Source organism: Labrus mixtus, chromosome 12 (assembly GCF_963584025.1).
Source record: "Labrus mixtus chromosome 12, fLabMix1.1, whole genome shotgun sequence".
Classification (NCBI taxonomy): Eukaryota; Metazoa; Chordata; class Actinopteri; order Labriformes; family Labridae; genus Labrus; species Labrus mixtus.
In genome coordinates this window covers 2903547-2924487 of record NC_083623.1, presented here as the reverse complement: position 1 = coordinate 2924487, position 20941 = coordinate 2903547, and the positions used below count along the sequence as shown (strand labels likewise).

General features: G+C 43.2%; 4 protein-coding genes and 4 non-coding genes across 9 annotated transcripts in view; 6 read left to right on the top strand and 2 right to left on the bottom strand.

Moving 5' to 3' along the window:
- Positions 1 to 287: 287 nt before the first annotated feature.
- rnaseh1 (ribonuclease H1) lies at positions 288 to 5804 on the bottom strand. The gene is made up of 8 exons (XM_061051494.1): positions 5529 to 5804; positions 5075 to 5202; positions 4191 to 4370; positions 2907 to 3006; positions 2706 to 2760; positions 2400 to 2484; positions 2137 to 2261; positions 288 to 547 (listed from the first exon to the last, which is right to left on the bottom strand). Exons 1-8 carry the CDS (start codon positions 5654 to 5656, stop codon positions 431 to 433), a joined length of 918 nt encoding a protein of 305 aa, XP_060907477.1. The 5' UTR covers positions 5657 to 5804; the 3' UTR covers positions 288 to 430.
- A 57-nt stretch (positions 5805 to 5861) lies between these two features.
- rps7 (ribosomal protein S7) lies at positions 5862 to 11830 on the top strand. Of its 2 annotated transcripts, none has more exons than XM_061051496.1 (7): positions 5862 to 5953; positions 6582 to 6667; positions 7709 to 7780; positions 8169 to 8312; positions 9468 to 9532; positions 10981 to 11131; positions 11719 to 11830. In XM_061051496.1, the coding sequence occupies exons 2-7, from the start codon at positions 6593 to 6595 to the stop codon at positions 11794 to 11796; spliced, it is 585 nt and encodes a 194-aa protein (XP_060907479.1). In that variant the 5' UTR covers positions 5862 to 5953; positions 6582 to 6592; the 3' UTR covers positions 11797 to 11830. The 2 variants fall into 2 exon arrangements, with proteins under 2 accessions (XP_060907479.1, XP_060907478.1); XM_061051495.1 differs by lacking the exon at positions 5862 to 5953 and adding an exon at positions 6162 to 6186.
- Positions 7824 to 8051, top strand: LOC132985878 (small nucleolar RNA SNORA73 family). Its single transcript, XR_009675101.1, has one exon. It is a non-coding gene; the product is annotated as a small nucleolar RNA SNORA73 family (small nucleolar RNA).
- LOC132985876 (small nucleolar RNA SNORA73 family) lies at positions 8965 to 9191 on the top strand. The gene has a single exon (XR_009675099.1). It is a non-coding gene; the product is annotated as a small nucleolar RNA SNORA73 family (small nucleolar RNA).
- LOC132985875 (small nucleolar RNA SNORA73 family) lies at positions 9765 to 9990 on the top strand. Its single transcript, XR_009675098.1, has one exon. It is a non-coding gene; the product is annotated as a small nucleolar RNA SNORA73 family (small nucleolar RNA).
- Positions 11369 to 11595, top strand: LOC132985877 (small nucleolar RNA SNORA73 family). The gene has a single exon (XR_009675100.1). It is a non-coding gene; the product is annotated as a small nucleolar RNA SNORA73 family (small nucleolar RNA).
- Positions 11831 to 14917: 3087 nt separating the features above from the next.
- Positions 14918 to 17181, top strand: LOC132984662 (tripartite motif-containing protein 16-like). The gene has a single exon (XM_061051534.1). It carries the CDS (start codon positions 14998 to 15000, stop codon positions 16828 to 16830), a length of 1833 nt encoding a protein of 610 aa, XP_060907517.1. The 5' UTR covers positions 14918 to 14997; the 3' UTR covers positions 16831 to 17181.
- Positions 17182 to 20222: 3041 nt separating this feature from the next.
- cnksr3 (cnksr family member 3) overlaps positions 20223 to 20941 on the bottom strand; it is a 47003-nt gene continuing 46284 nt past the window's right edge. Inside the window, exon 21 of the mRNA XM_061052728.1 lies at positions 20223 to 20783. Coding sequence (XP_060908711.1) covers positions 20604 to 20783 — 180 coding nt within the window. The 3' untranslated portion in view covers positions 20223 to 20603. The remainder of the gene's footprint in view (positions 20784 to 20941) is intronic.

Below are 20941 nucleotides of genomic sequence, written 5' to 3'. Positions count from 1 at the left end.
TGCAGCAAACACAATCTAAATACACTATATCAGGAAAATCTCCTTCAAACGACAAGCACACCTATGAGGTGTCCTCCCTGTCCCCTTCATGAAAACTTGTCATTGTCCTCGCTTCACTCCTTCAATGGTCAGAAATGACTTTACAGACGGTGGTACACCACTTCCTTCTTCCTTGCCTCTGGTCCAAGAGAAAGTCATGTGAGAGCACTAGAACCATCACACATCATCAGTGCTTTTTCTCTCTGGATTATCTGCTTCTCCACCAAATACAATGACTTTCTTAGAGGCAGAATCTTAAATGACTTTATTTATAGCAGCAGAAAAACAAATGGAATAAAACATTTTTTAAAAAGGCAACAAACAAAAAAAAACGCTGACTTGCTGTCGATCAGAGAGCAAAACGGTGAACAGTCCTGCAGCAGATCTCTTTTTAAAAGTCATCGTCTGTGTCTTCAGACTGCTCCTCATAAGGCTTCGCTGCTCCTTCTCTCGACAGTCGGTCCGCCTCCTCGTTGCCTCTGTAGCCGGCGTGACCCGGGATGTGCAACTGGAGGAAGAGAGAAACACTTCAGACATGGAAAGTCGTCTCCTCCACACAAAGCAACACCACTTTAACCGTCTTGTTTCCTTGAATGTTTGTGAACTCCTCTGTCCCTTTAAATTCAGAGCGGCGACACTTTCAGATGGTGGACCATGATTGAGGGCGGGGGGGGGGGGGGGGGGGGGGGGGGGGGGGTCTGACCTCTTCGTCACAGCTGAAGCTTCTTATACCGTTCTTGACAGATGTACTATAGTTTCATGGGGATAATTATCCATTTATCAGTGTAGCTAAATCAGTGTCAAGAATGTCTCTTAATACACCTAACAAATATGGAGCCTATGGAGAGATGTAATATTCATTTTTTAAATATTCATTTGAGACCTAAATCTCACAGACTTTCTTGATGGTTTTCTAATTTATGACTTAAAGGCTTTATATGTGATTTTTTGATCCAGCAGATGTCGCCCTTGAGCACCAGCATGAAACCAAAACAACTGCATTGTTGTGTTAGCATGCTAATGCTAGTGATCTTTATTATGCTCGTATCTTCACACTGCATGTAAATTTACCTGAAATGAGCGTGATCTAGAAACACAGTTAAGCAGTGAGTACAGTATGTTATTCTTCTTTTCTCTAGTCCCTCAATTAAACAACTTTTATACTCGAGGGGAGGAGTCAGCCGGCCGTCCGGGCGATGTAAACAAACTGAAGATAGGACTCTGAAAACTCTGAAAACATCACAGACAGTGGGACTCGGGTGTTACACCCATTGTAGACAGTCATGACTCACAGAGTTATTTTCAGAGGATATACTTGATTTATATTATACAAGTGTGAAAAATCACATAGAAGGAAGTAAAATAAAAATCCTCTGAAACACTTCAGTCTCACAATATTACTCGTCTCCGCATCGCATCACAGCTCTTTTTATAAAAAATCAAGTCCTTTCACTGTCACTGACATTTAGTTTAGTTTCTGTGTGTTCACTGACAACCCATGTCTGTAACATGCGTCTAGCGCCCCCTGTGGCCATTTCTCTACCTCTTGTGACTTCAGTTTAGTATGCTGTATTCGTGTGGTGTCGGACATGTCGAAAAAAACAGTTCCCGAATTGTAAAATGTACATGAACACCTGCTCCAGTCGAAGAAGAACTACAAGTTGGAAACTCAGGAAAGAACGAGGTGCGCTGCTAGCTGCTTTGACGTCATATTCATCATCACACGGGGGGGCGAAATAAGTTTTGTTAATGTTAAGATACATTTTGATTAATTCTCATACTGCACATCAACTTTTTGCTCAAATATAACTCGCAACAGAGACATTCACACGTCTTCTTCAGAGCAACCACGCTGATTGTTGTTGTTGTTTCAACATTCTGACTCTCTGAACCGACATCACATGAACACACTGAAGTCGGATGAACGACTTCCCAACTCTGAAAGTGGGGCCATCCGAGGTGCACCTGAATGCAGCATTAGAGCACCTTACTTCTTATTTGAGAAGCGATTCATTCATAGTGAATTCCCAACACAAAAAAAGCGAGCCACAGGTGTCAAGGTGATTGCACAGTTGTGTAAAGCGTGCCGGTACTTACCCAGACGACCTCCAGCTCTGCATTCAGTCTGTCCAGCTTCACAAAATCGTCTTTGTTGGTGATCGGACCTCCAGACTTCAGCCTCCAGCCGTTCAGCTTCCAGTTCTTCACCCAGCTGGTCACACCTGCAGACACACACACACACACACACACACCAGAGACTTTAAACAGAACTCTTTACAGTCTTCTGATGTATGCAGGGATTCATAAAACCTGAACATATCTGAGAGGAGGTTCACAAAGTGATGCTCTTTAGGACTCACCGTTGATGGTGAACTTGCTGTCTGTGTAGAGAACTAGTTTCTTAATGTTCATCTCTTTGGCTTGTTGGAGCGCTTTGCAGGCTGCCTGGTTCAAAAGACACAAAAACAAACAGGACATGAAGACAGTTAGTCCTGGAACATCAATTCACACATCCATGATTTGTCAGACAGATAAGAGACTTGTGCTCGCTGTGGTTTTACTTTATAAAGTTTAGCGTGGCATGTATTGCACAGCTGTCCACTCTGAAAGCCTCGATCACTGACTATCTGGAAAATCTGCAGTTTGATGTGATGAGAGGCGCTCACCTGTAATTCAGCTCGCTGGTTGGTTTGTCTTCCGTGTAGTCGCTCTGCAACATTTCTGCAGGAAAGCAGCATCACATGTGACAAATGAACCCGTGTCCTGATTATAGTTTTATGACAAAGTGTTCAAAATGTACATAATCAAGCCAAAGTTCAGATTTATTTCAAAGTCGCCTGGATGTCAGCATGTGTGTGTTTTCTCACAGCGGACTGTTGTGGCCCCAGTAGACCCCGATGCCGGCTCGGGCGCCCTTCTTTCCATTACCGGCACAGCAACCGTCAGTGTAAACAACCACAGCATCACCTGCAGAGAGAATATGGTAAATGAACTTGAGCTTGTATATTTCTTTTCTAGTCTTCTGACTACTCAAAGCTCTTTTACACTGCAGGTCACACCTCCACATTCACACACTGATGGTAGAGGCTGCTGAGTAAAGAGACTATCAGAAGTAACTAATCCATTCATACACCGCCAACGAAGCAGCGGGAGCAACTTGGGGTTAAGTGTCTTCCTCAAGGACACATGTGGCTGCAGGAGCTGGGGATTTAACCCCCGACCTTCCAGTTGAGAGATGATTGACTCTACAAACTGAGCCACAGCCGCCCAAACAGGCAGAAACACTTTGAACTTTTACGGACTTCAACTGGTTTAACCCTCATGCATCACTATGGACATCTTTGTCCATTTGGTCAAATGTTTCCTCTTCATCTGGTCATCATTTTGTCTGTTTTAGTGCATATGGCACCATTTTTTGTAAGAAAGACTCTCTCTTGACACATTTTGGAATGCACCCTTTAATTTAACCTTTTAAATGCCAGAATCATGTAATCAAACTGGCATTTAAAGGGTTAAATTCCTGCTAATTACTCAATATTTGATATTTTTGAGCAGGGCTGCAGTTGTTTGATATTTTTTTCTACTTTTTTTGCATAAGTCTCTTAATCTGTTCTATTTTTACAGCAGTTTTTTCGCCCTCCAGTGTCCAAACAGGGAACTACAGTTTAAATCTGATGCTACACAAAAACTAACAATGCATCAAAGTCAATATTTTGGATAATCTTTGACATATCCAAGACTGATTTAAAAAAATCCCCCAGCCACCAAATATTTGTTTTATGGAAAATAACTAATTTTTGTGTTTTTTTCTTAAATAACAATCAATCAATCAATTTTTATTTGTATAGCGTCAACTCATAACAGTGACATCAAGTAATCAAACTGGCATTTAAAGGGTTAAATTCCTAAAAATGATTGAATGTTTGGTAGTTTTGAGCAGGGCTGAAGTTGTTTAAGAGATTTCTGCAGAAAAAAATATCAATCTGTTCTATTGTTATAGCAGTTTCTTTGGCATGGAGGGTTACAATGAATCTAATCACAATATTTAAAATGTTAGTGGGATAAAGAACTTAGTCAACTCAGCAGAAGCTCAATATCACAATCTATATTTCACATTTATCCACGATCCCCATACCTGTTGACCTTCTTACCCATGTATGTGAATCCGTCTGAGCTTTCCAAAGACGAACTTTCCGACTGTTTGACTCGTTTGGGGCTGGACTCCGCTTCCTCTTCTGAGTGACATCTCTTCTTACCCAGAGGGATGTACTGCAGAGGCTCCGGGCCTCTTTTTGGAAGCAGACTGATGGATGACTCCGCGATGTCAGACACTAAAAGACAAGGCAAACTTTTAAAAGCACTCCTTGATCATTAACTGAACATTACAAACCTCTACAGCAGTCGTGTCCAAACTTTTTTTCTTGCGGGCCAAAACTGTCGTGTTAGAATCGCTCGCGGGCCACAGGTTTTGTTTTTTAAAATATAGTTGAAAAAAAGAGTACGGCTTTGTAGATCAGAATCAAAAGGCTCGCTAAAGAAACCCTTTAATAAAAGGAAATCAAATATTTTGATTTCTTCGTTCTACTTTATTTGTTTTTTTTCTCAGAGCCTGTAACGTGGTTCATGTTTTTATAAAAGCTTTCTGCATTTAGCTCAGGTCATTAAACGGTTAAACAGCAGTCCGCTTGTTTGCAAAAACTGTGCATACGTTTTTTTTTTTCATAGTTTACAAAAAAATGTGGAAAATAGTAAAAGCTGTAGATTTAAAAAAACAACAACATACATGTCACTGAACATTTTCTATTTTAGGAATATTGTTCAGCCCTTGTTAACATGAAAAAGAAAAATAAGAAAATGTGCCGATCTTAATCGAGGCCTCGGGCCAAAATCTTCTGACTTTTCATCTGAAGTCACGGGCGCAAAAAATCCCCTTAAGGGCCGCAAATGGCCCTCGGGCCGCACTTTGGACACCCCTGCTCTACAACAAGCAGTGTTTTGAAGGTGAAGTGAAGAAGATGAGCTTCACATTGCTGACCTTTTGTCACCTCTGGAGCTGCAAGTGAAGGTTCAACTCCTCTGACGAACGACCAGGCATCTTTCTCTGATGCAAACTTCTTGAAAGAAGCTGACGGAAACTTGTCCACTTGGCTCTTACATTCATCCCTGAAAAGCACAGGGAAAAACAGATTTAACTTCACTGATCAGTCACTTGGTTATTGAATGTAAAGATTAAATATTTGCAATTGCTTTTGTGTTTCCTCCAAGCCGATATGAAGTGTTGATTTGTGTCATTAAAAACATAACTTAATGTATCCCCTAGCTGGTTTGGTTCTTTGATAAACATTGAGAAGAAGTTAAATCACCAAATATCTGATTTGAATTCGGCGTGTAGCTCCAACAGAAGGCTGACTGAAGCGCATTTTGAGGACACAATTTGGGGGGTTTCCTAACAATCTGATGTGCCGAAATCAGCAGTTAAAGTCTCTCACCATGAACTGTAAACTCCTGGTTTGAATCCTTTCTGTACTGCGTAGAAAAACTTCCCTTTGGCCATGTCGTCGACGGCGCTGCAAAAGCTCCTGCGGGCTACTCTGCACAGACCAGTCAGTCTGAACATCCCAGTTAGCAGGGAAACTGTCGTGTACTGGAGGTGACTGGCGTCGCCATAGTAACTCACAGACTATATGAAGCCGGGCTGATAAATGTGTACTTAACTAATAACCCCGAAAGCCTTCAGCAGGGCTCAGCTGCAACGCTATGTGACAAGCCCACTGTCTTCATAGAACTCTCGCGACGTTTTATGACTGCGAACGTGGACTCCACTTCCTCTCGCGATAACAACTTAGATGCCGCGGATTGGATTAATACAACTCTCGCGATGTTCCGGCCTCTTCCTTGGCCGTCGTTGACTGAGGTTAGTCGTGCTATTTTTCCCAGTGCTGGGTTTTCGCTCTTAAAATGCGTGTTAATGTCGTTTAACTGTTGTTTTTTCAATCCGTTTGGCTTCGTACATCACGGATGCGTTAGATTATGTGCTTTGTGACGGCGGATGGCTGTTTTATATCTCAAAATGAAGCGTAGTAAAGAGGCTTCGGTGAATGGGTGCCTTGTAACAGGGAGTAGTTAGCGGGCCTTGCATGTGTTCAGGTAGCGGACACACCAGTGACTGTACGAGAGAGCAGAATTATAACCTACAAGATGCTTTAATCAGTCGCTTAATATGGAGAACATTATATTTCAGCTTTATCTCACTTTAGGGCGAAACTATAGCTTAACTGACAGCTAGGTAAGTAGCATCAGCTAGCTCTGACTTACCCAGCATCAGAGACATGAGTGTCCTCGTTGTTTCTCTTGCTGCTGCAGGCATGTGTGTAAGTTGTTCCTCATATTTACCTGTAATTGCTCAGTAAGTTTACAGTCCTGGTGAGAGTTAGCCTCTGCTCATCTTGAAGGAGTCAGTATCATGTGTGTGTGAAGAGATGCCGGGTTACACACCTTTCTGTTTATTTGTGAGTAAACTGGTGTTTGTTTGTCTTCTGCAGAGACACAGGCCATGTTCAGTACCAGCGCCAAAATAGTGAAGCCTAATGGCGAAAAGCCAGACGAGTTTGAGTCGGGGATCTCCCAGGTAAGACCTTCACATCATGTTTTCTTCTATATAAACTTAAAAGTGTGTAAAATAAAGGCTGAGGCTGTTGGTACTTAAATGTAAATTGTTAAAGATTCAGGCAGATCAAATTGTCTTCACCTAGAAGTTAATCAGCAACACACTTTCTGTATTTCTCTCTCTGTGTAAGATCAATTAAAAAAAACTTTATTTGTCCACAGGGGGCAATTCAAAGACACACAGAGCAGTAAATTAACAAGTGCAAGTAAACGAAACACTTAAATATAAAGTGTCAATTTAAATACAACTTAAAGCTTAAACTTAACTTAAAAAACAAAATATAAAAGAGTAGATATAAGTGGACAGTGATCAGACTAACAGATGTAAACAGAACTATGTGCAGTAAACGAGAAATATATATATTTATATACAGAGCTATGTGCAAGTAGGCAAATACTGAATGATAAGTTAATAAGGTGGCACAACAGGACTAATATATACAATATAACTGTAAAGGTAAGAATTGAGAAAGTGACTGTAGTGCAATGATGGATAAGAAACAACAGGACTAAAGTAACCAGAACTGTATGAATACTGATATAAAGTGATGTAGTGCATGAGACCAGATAAAGCAGAGGCAGTTAAGGTGCAGGGTAAATGGAAGGAAGTAAAAGGACGGTGAGAGAGTACATTGAAAGCTTTTGTCATTAACTCTTGTACAACAACACTAGAAGTACTTCACCTTAATTGCACTACTGATTTTTGTGAATGAGTAGTAGAGGAATAGGAGCGGAGGGATGATGCATTGTAGTAGTTTAGACCCTTCTTCAGGGTTATGTGGTCAGTCCTAACATTATCAGGTGTGTTGAATATTTGGACACTAATGCGTCTTCCAGAGTCATAACAAAAAGCTTCTGCTTTGCTGCATGCAATCAGAAATATGGACTGATGAGACGGGACCTGTCCAATCAGACAAGAGGAATAGTAATGCTTCAATGCGTATTTTTTGTTGTATGTAATTGTGTATAGAGATGTAATAAAGTATTTCTCGTCTCCCTGCAGGCTCTGCTCGAGCTGGAGATGAACTCCGATCTGAAGGCTCAGCTGAGAGAGCTGAACATCACTGCGGCAAAGGTAGGCGTCTGACTTTTATATTTACTGACCTGTAAATGTGAATTCGACGTGGTCATCCAGCGAGGTTGCTCTCCTGGCTCTGTCCTGGTGGCGTATGGGAGCGTAGCCTTTTTGGGCTGAGACGTACATTCCCGTTCCACAACGTCGGAGACTAAGCTCCGTCCCCGGCTGCTGGTCGGTCGGCGAGGGCGGGGCGTCCTGCATATTCCTACATCTTCCCAGAGTCCCTTTGGGGCCGTTACTGGGGGGCTAAACCATGCAGTGTACATTATTTGAAACCAGTCTTCAGTGTGATTGTGTTGAAGCGTCTTTTACTTTCCTAGCAGCTTTGCAGTTACATTGTCTTTTGTTTTCGTCCTGTCATCTAAAGTCTCTGTCTTGTCTGTAGGAAATCGAAGTTGGTGGCAGCAGGAAAGCCATCATCATCTTCGTTCCCGTTCCTCAGCTGAAGTCCTTCCAGAAGATTCAGGTGCGTCTGGTGAGGGAGCTGGAAAAGAAGTTCAGCGGAAAGCACGTGGTCTTCATCGCACAGGTGAGCTCCAGCTTTCCCCGTCTTGTTTGAGGTCGACTCGAAGGAGACTCTTCTTGCTGTGTGATTGTTTCAGAGGAAAATGAAGGAGCAGTGACCTTTGCTCTGTTTAAATCCAGACTGTAGTGCTGCTCTGTTTAAGAGTTTACAACAGGAGATAATGCAAATGTTTCTGTGGGTTGCACCAAAGTGTTTGAGGATATCTGAAACTTCTCTGGATTTTTCATTTACACTGTGCAGCTCATTGTGTTTTCATGTCTTTAAGGACATTAAATGTGTGGAATAAATGAGACTTGAGGCTGCATCGTTTTAAATGTTGAACCACCAGCTGAATGCAGTCAGAACTTTATGGATGATGATGCAATACGGATCAGAACATGCTGTCCCTAAACATTAGATTTTAAATCATGCCACGGCTCATTAGTTTGCATTTAAGTCAAAAAAGCCACTGATTTATTTAAATTTTTTGCATGTTCATCATCTTATTACAGCTGTTGTAACATCTTTGCATGCAGCGTTCAGATTTTATTTGGTTTCCAAAACTTGCATGATCACTTTCAGACACCAGTTGAAAAGAAAGAACCTTCTATGAAAAGGTCAGAGGTCACCGTGCTGTGAAATAATTCAATTTTATGTGTTTTAATTTTTTTGTTACCCGACGTGGTCATCCAGCGAGGTTGCTCTCCTGGCTCTGTCCTGGTGGCGTATGGGAGCGTAGCCTTTTTGGGCTGAGACGTACATTCCCGTTCCACAACGTCGGAGACTAAGCTCCGTCCCCGGCTGCTGGTCGGTCGGCGAGGGCGGGGCGTCCTGCATATTCCTACATCTTCCCAGAGTCCCTTGGGGCTGTTACTGGGGGGCTAAACCATGCAGTGCACATTACATTTAATTCACGGCTTCACTAATATCAGCTTTTAAATTTGGATACCTTTAAAAAAAAAAATAAAAAAAGTTACCAACTGTCTCTGTTGATCTCTAATATCTGCAGGTAAAATCCACACTAACACAGATTATCTGTCTGAGCCTGATGTCTGTTCTTATTTTTTTTATTTCTGGTGATTTTATTCCTTAAAAAGCTCGAGTTGAAAACTTGTCTTATCTCCAACTTGATCATGAATCTAGATCAGACTCTAATGGGACGTCTCTGTTGGTTTTCAGAGGAGAATTCTGCCCAAACCCACCAGGAAAAGCCGCACGAAGAATAAGCAGAAGCGCCCCAGGAGGTGAGTAGTTTACACTTGGGTTGCGTTGATCTTGTTTCATGAGACCACTTAGCTCGTTGTGTTTTACACGCAGAGATCAATGACGGCAGCTCACTTCCTGTCGTCTGAAAATGAAATTTCACTATTAAGAAACTGCAGTTTAAAATGATTTTCCTCAAACTAAAATGTTCATACTTGCAGACAGTCTTCTGAATAAATGATTCAAAACTTGATTTAAAGTACCTGTTTTTACTCGACGTGGTCATCCAGCGAGGTTGCTCTCCTGGCTCTGTCCTGGTGGCGTATGGGAGCGTAGCCTTTTGGGCTGAGACGTACATTCCCGTTCCACAACGTCGGAGACTAAGCTCCGTCCCCGGCTGCTGGTCGGTCGGCGAGGACGGAGCGTCCTGCATATTCCTACATCTTCCCAGAGTCCCTTGGGGCTGTTACTGGGGGGCTAAACCATGCAGTGCACAAACTCTGATATTTACAGTAAAAACATTTCTTAAGACAAAGTGAACTGAAATGCATGTTTAGATTTTTACCAAAATAGATCATATTTAATGAAAGCTGAATGTTCTGTTAATTTTCAAATTCGAGGCTTGATCCAAAAGTAACTGGACTTGGTTGGAGTTTCCTTTGGCTCAAGCTCTGAATTAACTATAACTTAGATGACTGGAAACGCACACAGACTTCTTACTCTGCCAATTAATTTGATTGATCTTTGATCTGAAACTATCTGAATATTGAGTTGAATGGCTCACGATGTTAAAACACTTAGCCTTCTATTCCCCCAAAATGCTCAGATATTTAATTTACAGTTGATACAACCTGTTGATTAATCTATAATGCCAAAATTACTCCTAAAATGAACTGGTAGATCAGGGCACCGGTGGCTTAGGGGTTAGTTTGAGCGACCCTTGCACAGAGGCTGCAGTCCTTTTTAGTGGGCACCTGGTTTCCTGTGGCTCCTCTTCCACGTCAGCTCTCTGATTTCCAACTCTATCCACTTTACTGTTGCTAAAATAAAGGCATAAAAAGGCCAAAAATAAAACTTGTATTAAAAAATCCTTGTAGAATCAAACTTCCTCATTTGAGAACCTCCAGTTTTAAAATCGATAATTCACCTCACACCTGCAGCGGTTCAGATTGATCACCTGAGTTTGGTCTTCTTGACTTATTTGATCAGTTTCAGTCATCTGCTCTCAATCCCCTGAGCTTTGTTTTTTGTTCTGTTTAAATGTTTGGAAAAGAGCCCGACTGATTAATCTATCAGCTGATAATATTAGTGTATCACATGATAGCTCTTTAGAGACCGAGGTAAAATTAGCAGATGCGAGAAAGATATCTGATATATCAGTACTGGAATTGTCTTTCTCCCTCATATCGGTATCGTCACCACAAAGCACTTATCGGTCATGCCCTGGTTTGGTTTTAATGTTTTCTCTCTCTCTGTGCTCTTCCTCTAGTCGTACTCTGACCGCGGTCCACGACGCCATCCTGGAGGACCTGGTGTTCCCGAGCGAGATCGTGGGCAAGAGGATCCGAGTGAAACTGGACAGCAGCAGGCTCATCAAGGTCCATCTGGACAAGGCACAGCAGAACAATGTGGAACACAAAGTAAGCTCAACCAAACATCAGAGACCTGACGAACGATTACCTGAGTTTGAAAACTGAGTTACTTATTTTTGCAGCTTTAGACATGATTCAGTGGGTCGGTGCTGTTTTTGAACGTTCCATGTTTGGTTGTCCGATTAACCGTCAAATATAAAGTTTGGATCCGTTAAATGCAGCACCACCACATGCACGTGTGTGTTCTCACACCTGTGCAGTCGTTGGTTGGTGAAATGCTTTTACTCGACGTGGTCATCCAGCGAGGTTGCTCTCCTGGCTCTGTCCTGGTGGCGTATGGGAGCGTAGCCTTTTTGGGCTGAGACGTACATTCCCGTTCCACAACGTCGGAGACTAAGCTCCGTCCCCGGCTGCTGGTCGGTCGGCGAGGGCAGGGCGTCCTGCATATTCCTACATCTTCCCAGAGTCCCTTGGGGCCGTTACTGGGGGGCTAAACCATGCAGTGTACAAACTCAGTTCACCTCTGTGATTTAGAAAAGTCTTTACATGTGTTCTCCTCTGACATCTGCCATGACCCTTGACCCCTTCATGATGAATTAAAGTTAAGATGTGTCTCCTTTTTGTTTTTTTCCCAGGTGGAGACTTTCTCTGGTGTCTACAAGAAGCTCACAGGCAAAGACGTCGTGTTTGAATTCCCAGAATTCCAGCTGTAAATGCAGATGACAAAATAAATTTGTTTACTGTTAACGGTGCTTTCTTCTGTCTTTTTTAAAAAAAATTCTATTCTGACGATCATAGCTGAAACATGAATATTCCTTTTGTCCACTCAGAGTAAAATTAGGGTAAAGATTATAGAGCAGAAACGTGCTCAAACTAGGATCAATATTGGAGATGCTTTTTGAAAAATGGAGAGAGGTTAGAACACAGAAAGGTTTACAGACCCATGCAGAGCTGGATAAACACTGAAGCTTCAGAGTCCACCACATGGTGACCTGAGTGAGCATTGACTCTAGGGGGCTGAAAAACATAAACCAAAGCAGTGGCCCAAAATGTGCAAAGTTTTAAATGTCAGTAGGAAACCTCCATCTGACGGTACTCACTCTTGCTGCCGTGCTAAGCGTTGCATGCATTATTGCTGTGAAAACTACAATTTGTTATACAGAAGATCAAAAAAAAGACAAATGAGGTCAAAAGACTGTCTCCACTGTGCTAGTCTCAAATAAGACCGAGGGCGGATTCAAATTGTCCCTTCTATCTCCTTTCACTTTCCACTTTACCTTAACCCTGGGGATGGACGCTACAGCTCGGGGGAAGAAGCTGTTCCTCAGTCTATTAGTCCTGGTTCTAATGGTGCGATACCTCTTTCCAGAAGGTAGGGGGACAAACCGTCTTTCCTGGGTGTGTTGTGTTGTGCTGATGTTAGTTACTCTCCTTTTGTAGGCGGCCAGCATACACAGCATCAAGGTCCGGAAGCACAGCTCCTGTGATCCTCTGCGCTGTTCTTACGATCCGAGTCAAGTCTTTGTGGTTTTCTGTTGTGCATCTGGCGTACCACACGGTGACACATTGACAGAGGATGCTTTCTATTGTGCTTCTGTAGAAGTTGACCAGCAGTTGGGAGGATAGTCCGGCTTTCCAAAGTTTTCTTGGAAAGAAAAGCCTCTGTTGAGCTTTCTTTACCAGGTGGGACGTGTTGAGAGACCATGTTAGTTCCTTGGTTATGTGGACACCTAGGAATTTGATGTTTTCCACAATATCCACCTTCTCACCATTTATGTGCAGTGGGGGGGTTGTGGTCTTCTTTGTTCTTCTAAAGTCCGCAATTATCTCTTTTGTTTTCATGGTGTTGAGAACCAGATTATTTTCTGAACACCACTCAACTAGATGTTTGACCTCGTCTCTATAGTGTGCTTCCTGGTTGTCTGTAATAAGTCCAACTACAGTGGTGTCATCAGCGAACTTTACTCTAGAGTTGGAGGAGTGAATGGGTGAACAGGGCTGGACTGAGCACACACCCCTGTGGCACACCTGTGTTCAGAGTGATAGTTGAGGATGTGTTGTCACCTATTCTGACGTTTTGTGGTCTGCAGGTCAAGAAGTCCAATATCCATGAGCATAGTGAGGTGGATAGTCCTAGGTTTACCCAGTTTGTGCACCAGTTTATGAGGGATGACTGTACTAAAGGCGGAGCTAAAGTCTATGAAGAGCATCCGGGCGTATGTGTTTGGATGCTCCAGGTGAGCCAGGGCTGTGTGAAGGGTGAGAGAGATGGTGTCCTCTGTGGATCTGTTTGCCCAATAGGCAAACTGATGACTGTCTAGGTCTGTGGGGGATGATGTCTCTGATGTAAGATAGGACAATCCTCTCAAAACACTTCATGATAATTGGGGTTAAGGCAACTGGACGGTAGTCGTTGAGGCATTTTACAGCTGACTTTTTTGGTACGGGTACAATTGTTGTGGATTTAAGGCAAGTGGGGACAACAGCCTGTTGTAAGGAGAGGTTAAAGATGTTTGTAAAAACCCCTGATAGCTGGTCAGCACATGACTTAAGTGTGCGGCCTGACACCCCGTCTGGTCCTGCTGCTTTGGAGGTTTTTATTCTCTTCAAGGTGGATTTCACCTGATGGAGCTTCAGGGTGGGTGCTGGCTCCTCTGAGGGCAGGGGTAAGTATACAAATGTACAACTGCACAAAGCATCCTTAAGTGAATGAAATACATTGAATAAAACATCATCTGAGCCCCTTTACGCTCATCGTTAATGTTCGTGTAACGGTCAGATGCGCGACTCGCTTTAAATGTTGCGGCTGCAAGGAATTGTGGGGCGTCATATCTCATCTCCTTTGGTAAAGGATGGTCCAGTGCTATCCTAATCTAAAGGAGGTTATAAAGGAAGCATTGACCCACCTTTCCTTAGCTTTTAGAGAATTCAAACGGCTCTTACCATGGCCGCCACTTAAATGCTTCCGGGTCATTTCACTCAGTTAGGAACCTTCCTAAGCAAAAATGACAATTCGAATGCACCCCAAGACTTTTGCTCAGGTCAACCATTTTTATTCTCTACAGAGGAGTGATGTCTACAGGGAAAACTCAGGGGGGGGGGGTGCTCATTGCATTTAAAGAGACACACACACCAAAACGGAGCGTTCTGAGAGAGCTGGTTTATACAGGGTCACAAACCTCCTCTGGTGCTTGATTCATGTTATATTTTGACCAAAGCACAGCACAGATGTTTCATTTAGACCACAGGGGGACTGTTTGAAAAGGTGGAGGAGGGGGAGAATATGTCCTCTTTAATGTTCTCACTTTTTGTCAATTCAGAAAAACCCTGGAAGTGTTCACAGAAATGCCCGAGTTTAATACAGACCTTTGACTCAAATGGATAACTATAACCATTCTTCCTCAGTTTGCTTGTCTCTGATGTCTGAGTCTGTTTTCCTGAATCTGTTTTCTACAGGTTACGTTTCTTTTTTTTCACCTGCCGCTGCTAAATGAATTTCCTTTAATTCACAACAAAGTTAAAGTCCATCAACAGCCAAAAAGAGAAAAAAAACATTAAGTTCTCTATAAAGTACGACCAAGAAAAACATCAGATCCTCACATTTAGAAGCATAGAGATGTTGTTTATTTGGTATTTATGCTTCAAAAACAAAACAAAAATAATAATAGATTTGAAGTGGATAATCGTTAGAAGGACTCATTTTGTGGCTCTGAAGTGAAATCTTAACAAATAATATCTGGTTTTGTTTGTGGTCTTCTCCAAACCCTCCGATTCAAAGATGAATTCATCTTCTAAAATCTGAAAGGAGAAGTGTCTCAAACCGCTCCTCTTCCTGGAATGAATCGTAGTTCGATCAGCCCTCCCTCTTCTTCCTGCTCTCAAACACAGCCTGCTGCACTCTGTCCTCATACTTCATGGTTCCCTCCCCTTTAGATCTACAGTTTGAGGATGGGTGTAACCAACAAGAGCTGTACAGTCACATGCACAGACACATGCTTTGTAGATCAGAGGTGAAACTTGTTTTCAGTTATGAGGAAGTGAAACTCAGACAGTCGTTGTTACCGAGAGGAGAAATGGCGCAGAAAGGAGTTCAGCTGGACCGGGAAACCTTCTCTTGTTCGATCTGTCTGGATCTCCTGAAGGATCCGGGGACTCTTACCTGTGGACACAGTTACTGCATGAAGTGTATTAAAAGCCACTGGGATACAGAGGATGAGAAGACAGTCTACAGCTGCCCTCAGTGTAGACAGACCTTCAGAGCGAGGCCTGACCTGAGGAAAAACACCATGTTGGCAGATTTAGTGGAGGAGCTGAAGAAGTCTGGACTCAAAGCTGCTCCTGCTGATCACTGCTATGCTGGATCTGAAGATGTGGCCTGTGATGTCTGCACCGGGAGGAAACTGAAAGCCTGTAAGTCCTGTCTGCAGTGTCTGGCTTCTTACTGTGAGAAACACCTCCAGCCTCATTTTGAACTACCTGTCTTTAAGAAACACAAGCTGGTGGAGCCCTCCAAGAAGCTCCAGGAGAACGTCTGCTCTCGTCATGATGAGGTGATGAAGATATTCTGTCGTACTGATCAGCAGTCTATCTGTTATCTCTGTTTAATGGATGAACACAAAGGTCATGACACAGTCTCAGCTGCAGCAGAAAGGAGCGAGAAGCAGAGAGAGCTGGAGGTGAGTCGACAAAACATCCAGCAGAGAATCCAGGACAGAGAGAAAGATGTGAAGCTGCTCCAACAGGAGGTGGAGGCTATCAATGGCTCCGCTGATAAAACAGTGGGGAACAGTGAGAAGATGTTCACTGAGCTGATCCGTCTCATGGAGAAAAGACGCTCTGATGTGAAGCAGCAGGTCAGATCCCAGCAGCAAACTGAAGTGAGTCGAGTCAGAGAGCTTCAGGAGAAGCTGGAGCAGGAGATCACTGAGCTGAAGAGGAGAGACGCTGAGATGAAGAAGTTGTCACACACACAGGACCACAACCAGTTTCTACACGACTACCCCTCACTGTCACCACTCAGTGAATCTACACACTCATCCAGCATCAAGATCCGTCCTCTGAGGTTCTTTGAGGACGTGACAGCGGCTGTGTCAGAAGTCAGAGATAAACTACAGGACGTCCTGAGAGAGAAATGGACAAACATCTCACAGACAGTGACTGAAGTGGATGTTTTACTGCCAGAACCAGAACCCAAGACCAGATCTGAGTTCTTAAAATATTCATGTGACATCACACTGGATCCAAACACAGCACACACACATCTGTTATTATCTGATGAGAACAGAAAAGTAACATATACGAGAGAGACCCATCCTTATTCTAGTCACCCAGACAGATTCACTGGATGGGAGCAGGTCCTGAGTAAAGAGAGTCTGAGTGGACGTTGTTGCTGGGAGATAGAGAAGAGAGGAATAGTTTCTGTAGCAGTCACATACAAGAATATCAGCAGAGCAGGGAGTGAGTGTGTATTTGGATGTAATGACAAATCTTGGATGTTATATTGTAACAACAACAGTTATAACTTTTATTACAACAATGTCAGCACTCCTGTCTCAGGTCCTCAGTCCTCCAGAGTAGGAGTGTACCTGGATCACAGAGCAGGTATTCTGTCCTTCTACAGCATCTCTGAAACCATGACTCTCCTCCACAGAGTCCAGACCACATTCACTCAGCCTCTACATGCTGGACTCGGGTTTTACTGGTCTGTTTGTGTTGGAGCCTCTGCTGAGTTGTGTAAACTGAAATAGACAGAAGTCATTAACGAGACAGATGTTTAACTTGCTGTGTTTTAAATCTTCAACTTGATTTTTATCCACGCTCGTTGCTGAGATCTGATCGTGGTCACCTGTCAATCAAACTTTATGGGCGGTACTTTGACCTCTTCTCGTCTGTTCTGTAAATGTTTGAGTGTCTTTAAGTAATATTTACAGTCTATGGTTAGGAACCTTCCTAAGCAAAAATGACAATTTGAACGCACCCCAATGATCTTCTCCCCTTCCCAGCTACAATGAACATAAAGCTGTTTCAATTACTAGTGGCAAAGTAACATCTTCTTCATATACATTTTTAATGTAAATATTAAACAAATAATGAAAATATTCCTTCGTCTGTCACATACCTTTTTTGATCTTCTGTCAGTCATTTTTCACACCATTATATGTGGGTTTAGTTTAGCACTACACAAAATCCAGACTGACTGGATAAGTGTTTTAGATTGGGTTTACCAAATATTTAAAACTCAATATAAAGTTATTATTTTTACAGTTTTTTCCAATTGCTAAAACACAATTTTGCAAACTAGGCTGGTTTTATCAAAATACTTAACACAATTCACAAAACCACACACCCAAACTGCAAAATACCTCATATATATCCTGCAAAATGAAGCACTGCAACCAAAACTACATATAACATTATCAAAATCAAACTTTTGCACCAAATGGCACACACTTCATTCATATTACCAGATTTTTGTCTAACCAACCACACACTGTCGGGCATAATGAAAAGCACTCTCATCTTTAGTATGCTTTGCCATAATACTAAAATAGTTAGAAAATAGAAATAGAAAATTCTTCAGATTGTTCATATGCACAGAAATATTAGCAGATACACACACACGCTGTTGAAACATTTATTTTTTAACTTTTCACCAAACAAGGTTGCACTCTCTGTCCAGCCTCTCGCATTGTCAGCCCATGATGACATGATCAAACTAAGGTTGCTCTGATTTCATTTGAAAGTTGTTTTCTTCTTTGGCCATGAACTCCTCTACCAGCTCGACCCCTACCTCTCACTCTTCCTCTACCATCTCTACCCCTACCTCTCACTCTTCCTCTACCATCTCTACCCCTACCTCTCTCTTCCTCTACCATCTCTACCCCTACCTCTCTCTTCCTCTACCATCTCTACCCCTACCTCTCTCTTCCTCTGCCAGCTCTACCCCTACCTCTCACTCTTCCTCTACCATCTCTACCCCTACCTCTCACTCTTCCTCTACCAGCTCGACCCCTACCTCTCACTCTTCCTCTACCAGCTCTACCCCTACCTCTCACTCTTCCTCTACCATCTCTACCCCTACCTCTCACTCTTCCTCTACCATCTCTACCCCTACCTCTCTCTTCCTCTACCATCTCTACCCCTACCTCTCTCTTCCTCTGCCAGCTCTACCCCTACCTCTCACTCTTCCTCTACCAGCTCTACCCCTACCTCTCACTCTTCCTCTACCATCTCTACCCCTACCTCTCACTCTTCCTCTACCAGCTCTACCCCAACCTCTCTCTCTTCCTCTACCATCTCTACCCCTACCTCTCTCTTCCTCTACCAGCTCTACCCCTACCTCTCACTCTTCCTCTACCAGCTCTACCCCTACCTCTCACTCTTCCTCTACCATCTCTACCCCTACCTCTCACTCTTCCTCTACCAGCTCTACCCCAACCTCTCTCTCTTCCTCTACCACCTCTACCCCTACCTCTCACTCTTCCTCTACCATCTCTACCCCTACCTTTCACTCTTCCTCTACCAGCTCTACCCCTACCTCTCACTCTTCCTCTACCACCTCTACCCCTACCTCTCACTCTTCCTCTACCAGCTCTACCCCTACCTCTCACTCTTCCTCTACCACCTCTACCCCTACCTCTCACTCTTCCTCTACCATCTCTACCCCTACCTCTTCCTCTACCAGCTCTACCCCTACCTCTCACTCTTCCTCTACCAGCTCTACCTCTACCTCTCACTCTTCCTCTACCATCTCTACCTCTCACTCTTCCTCTACCATCTCTACCCCTACCTCTCACTCTTCCTCTACCAGCTCTACCCCTACCTCTCACTCTTCCTCTACCATCTCTACCCCTACCTCTCACTCTTCCTCTACCATCTCTACCCCTACCTCTCACTCTTCCTCTACCATCTCTACCCCTACCTCTCACTCTTCCTCTACCATCTCTACCCCTACCTCTCACTCTTCCTCTACCATCTCTACCCCTACCTCTCACTCTTCCTCTACCATCTCTACCCCTACCTCTCTCTTCCTCTACCATCTCTACCCCTACCTCTCTCTTCCTCTACCATCTCTACCCCTACCTCTCTCTTCCTCTGCCAGCTCTACCCCTACCTCTCACTCTTCCTCTACCACCTCTACCCCTACCTCTCACTCTTCCTCTACCATCTCTACCCCTACCTCTCACTCTTCCTCTACCAGCTCTACCCCAACCTCTCTCTCTTCCTCTACCACCTCTACCCCTACCTCTCACTCTTCCTCTACCATCTCTACCCCTACCTTTCACTCTTCCTCTACCAGCTCTACCCCTACCTCTCACTCTTCCTCTACCACCTCTACCCCTACCTCTCACTCTTCCTCTACCAGCTCTACCCCTACCTCTCACTCTTCCTCTACCACCTCTACCCCTACCTCTCACTCTTCCTCTACCATCTCTACCCCTACCTCTTCCTCTACCAGCTCTACCCCTACCTCTCACTCTTCCTCTACCACCTCTACCCCTCCCTCTCACTCTTCCTCTACCACCTCTACCCCTACCTCTCACTCTTCCTCCTCCTCTCATTCTCACCCTCCCTCTTCCTCTTCCTCTCTCTGCAACCTCTTCCCTTGTTGTTGTAAAAAAAAGGTGCTCACTGTAGTAGACATGGCTGCTTCAGTAGACATGGTGCTTGATGGCCCTTGTGACGTACTGGGCGCTGGCTCCGTGTCACCCTTAGTAACAAACTTCAGCATTGACCCTGTTATGACAAGAAATCCATCATACAAGCAGATTATTAAGATTTGTTTTGGTCTTAATGGTAAATTACACAATGAAATTAATGTAAATACTAGCCTCACAAAGATTAAAATGCAATTAATGCAAATACGACTACAACTAATAATAATATTCATTATGATTTGATGATATTTCTATATTTAAATATTTTTATTTACTCATTTTTATACTTAGGTTCTATATTCCTACACTGCTGTTTGCTGCTGCAACGCTTTAAATGTCTCCATTGTGGGTCAAATAAAAGATTATCTTAATTTATCTTATTTTATCTAATCTTATATGACTGTTATGAATTAAATTCACCAAGAGATGGCGACATTTTACCTCCATAAAAATAGCCCAAAACTTCTATTGATAGCATAGAATATATTTACAAATGCACGTTTATTTATACAAATTAGTTTATTTATTTGTATGTCACGTTTTTATATTTGTATATTTTTAAATCTATGCATATTTATACACATCATTTGGATACGTATAAATCTTTTTGAGACAATTCTATCTCCATATAGTTGCGCCTTGTTAACCAAAGCTTTGGAGTCAGTTCGTGATTTTTATTTCTGATGGGAGGGTATTCCAAATCTCGTGGAGGACTCGCCAAACGCGGTCTTGCTCTTTGCTGGTCTGCAGTCTCCACTGACTGCACCTCTTGTCCCGGCTTCTTCACTGAAGTATTTTTGAATCATTTGACCGACTATTATCCTTCATCAAATCAAAAACGGAGGAGTTATTAAAAATATTCCTCAGGTCACAGAGCGCTGTTCAGGAGGTCTCCGCTCCACGGCGCCCCCTGCTGCCTGGTTTCTTTGCCTGATCTCCTGCAGTAAGACGGAGTTGGAGAGCCTCCACTTTCTGTACGTTGGCGGGGTGAGAGTCGGGTCGGTCAGGATCTGCTCCACCGCCAGCAGCTCCGACTGTTTCGCCTGAAGGAGGAGCCAAAGGTTATCACAGATAATCCTCATGTCTGTATCTCTCTGGCGCCCTCTGGTGGTCAAGATTATGTTTAACATACCAAAAAACAAATAAGGACCCTTAAACTCCAGATGTGTTTAGTGTGTATTAGCAAATAGCATGCTAACAC

Coding starts and splice junctions, on each gene's coding strand:
- LOC132984662 (XM_061051534.1), top strand. CDS start 14,998: ATGGTTCCCTCCCCTTTAGATCTACAGTTTGAGGATGGGTGTAACCAA.
- rnaseh1 (XM_061051494.1), bottom strand. CDS start 5,656: ATGTTCAGACTGACTGGTCTGTGCAGAGTAGCCCGCAGGAGCTTTTGC. Junction 4,371..5,074: donor AGCTCCAGAGGTGACAAAAG/GTCAGCAATGTG, acceptor CTTGTCTTTTAG/TGTCTGACATCGCGGAGTCA. Junction 3,007..4,190: donor AGACGGATTCACATACATGG/GTAAGAAGGTCA, acceptor TTCTCTCTGCAG/GTGATGCTGTGGTTGTTTAC.
- rps7 (XM_061051495.1), top strand. Junction 7,781..8,168: donor TGAACATCACTGCGGCAAAG/GTAGGCGTCTGA, acceptor TCTTGTCTGTAG/GAAATCGAAGTTGGTGGCAG. Junction 11,132..11,718: donor AGAACAATGTGGAACACAAA/GTAAGCTCAACC, acceptor TTTTTTTCCCAG/GTGGAGACTTTCTCTGGTGT.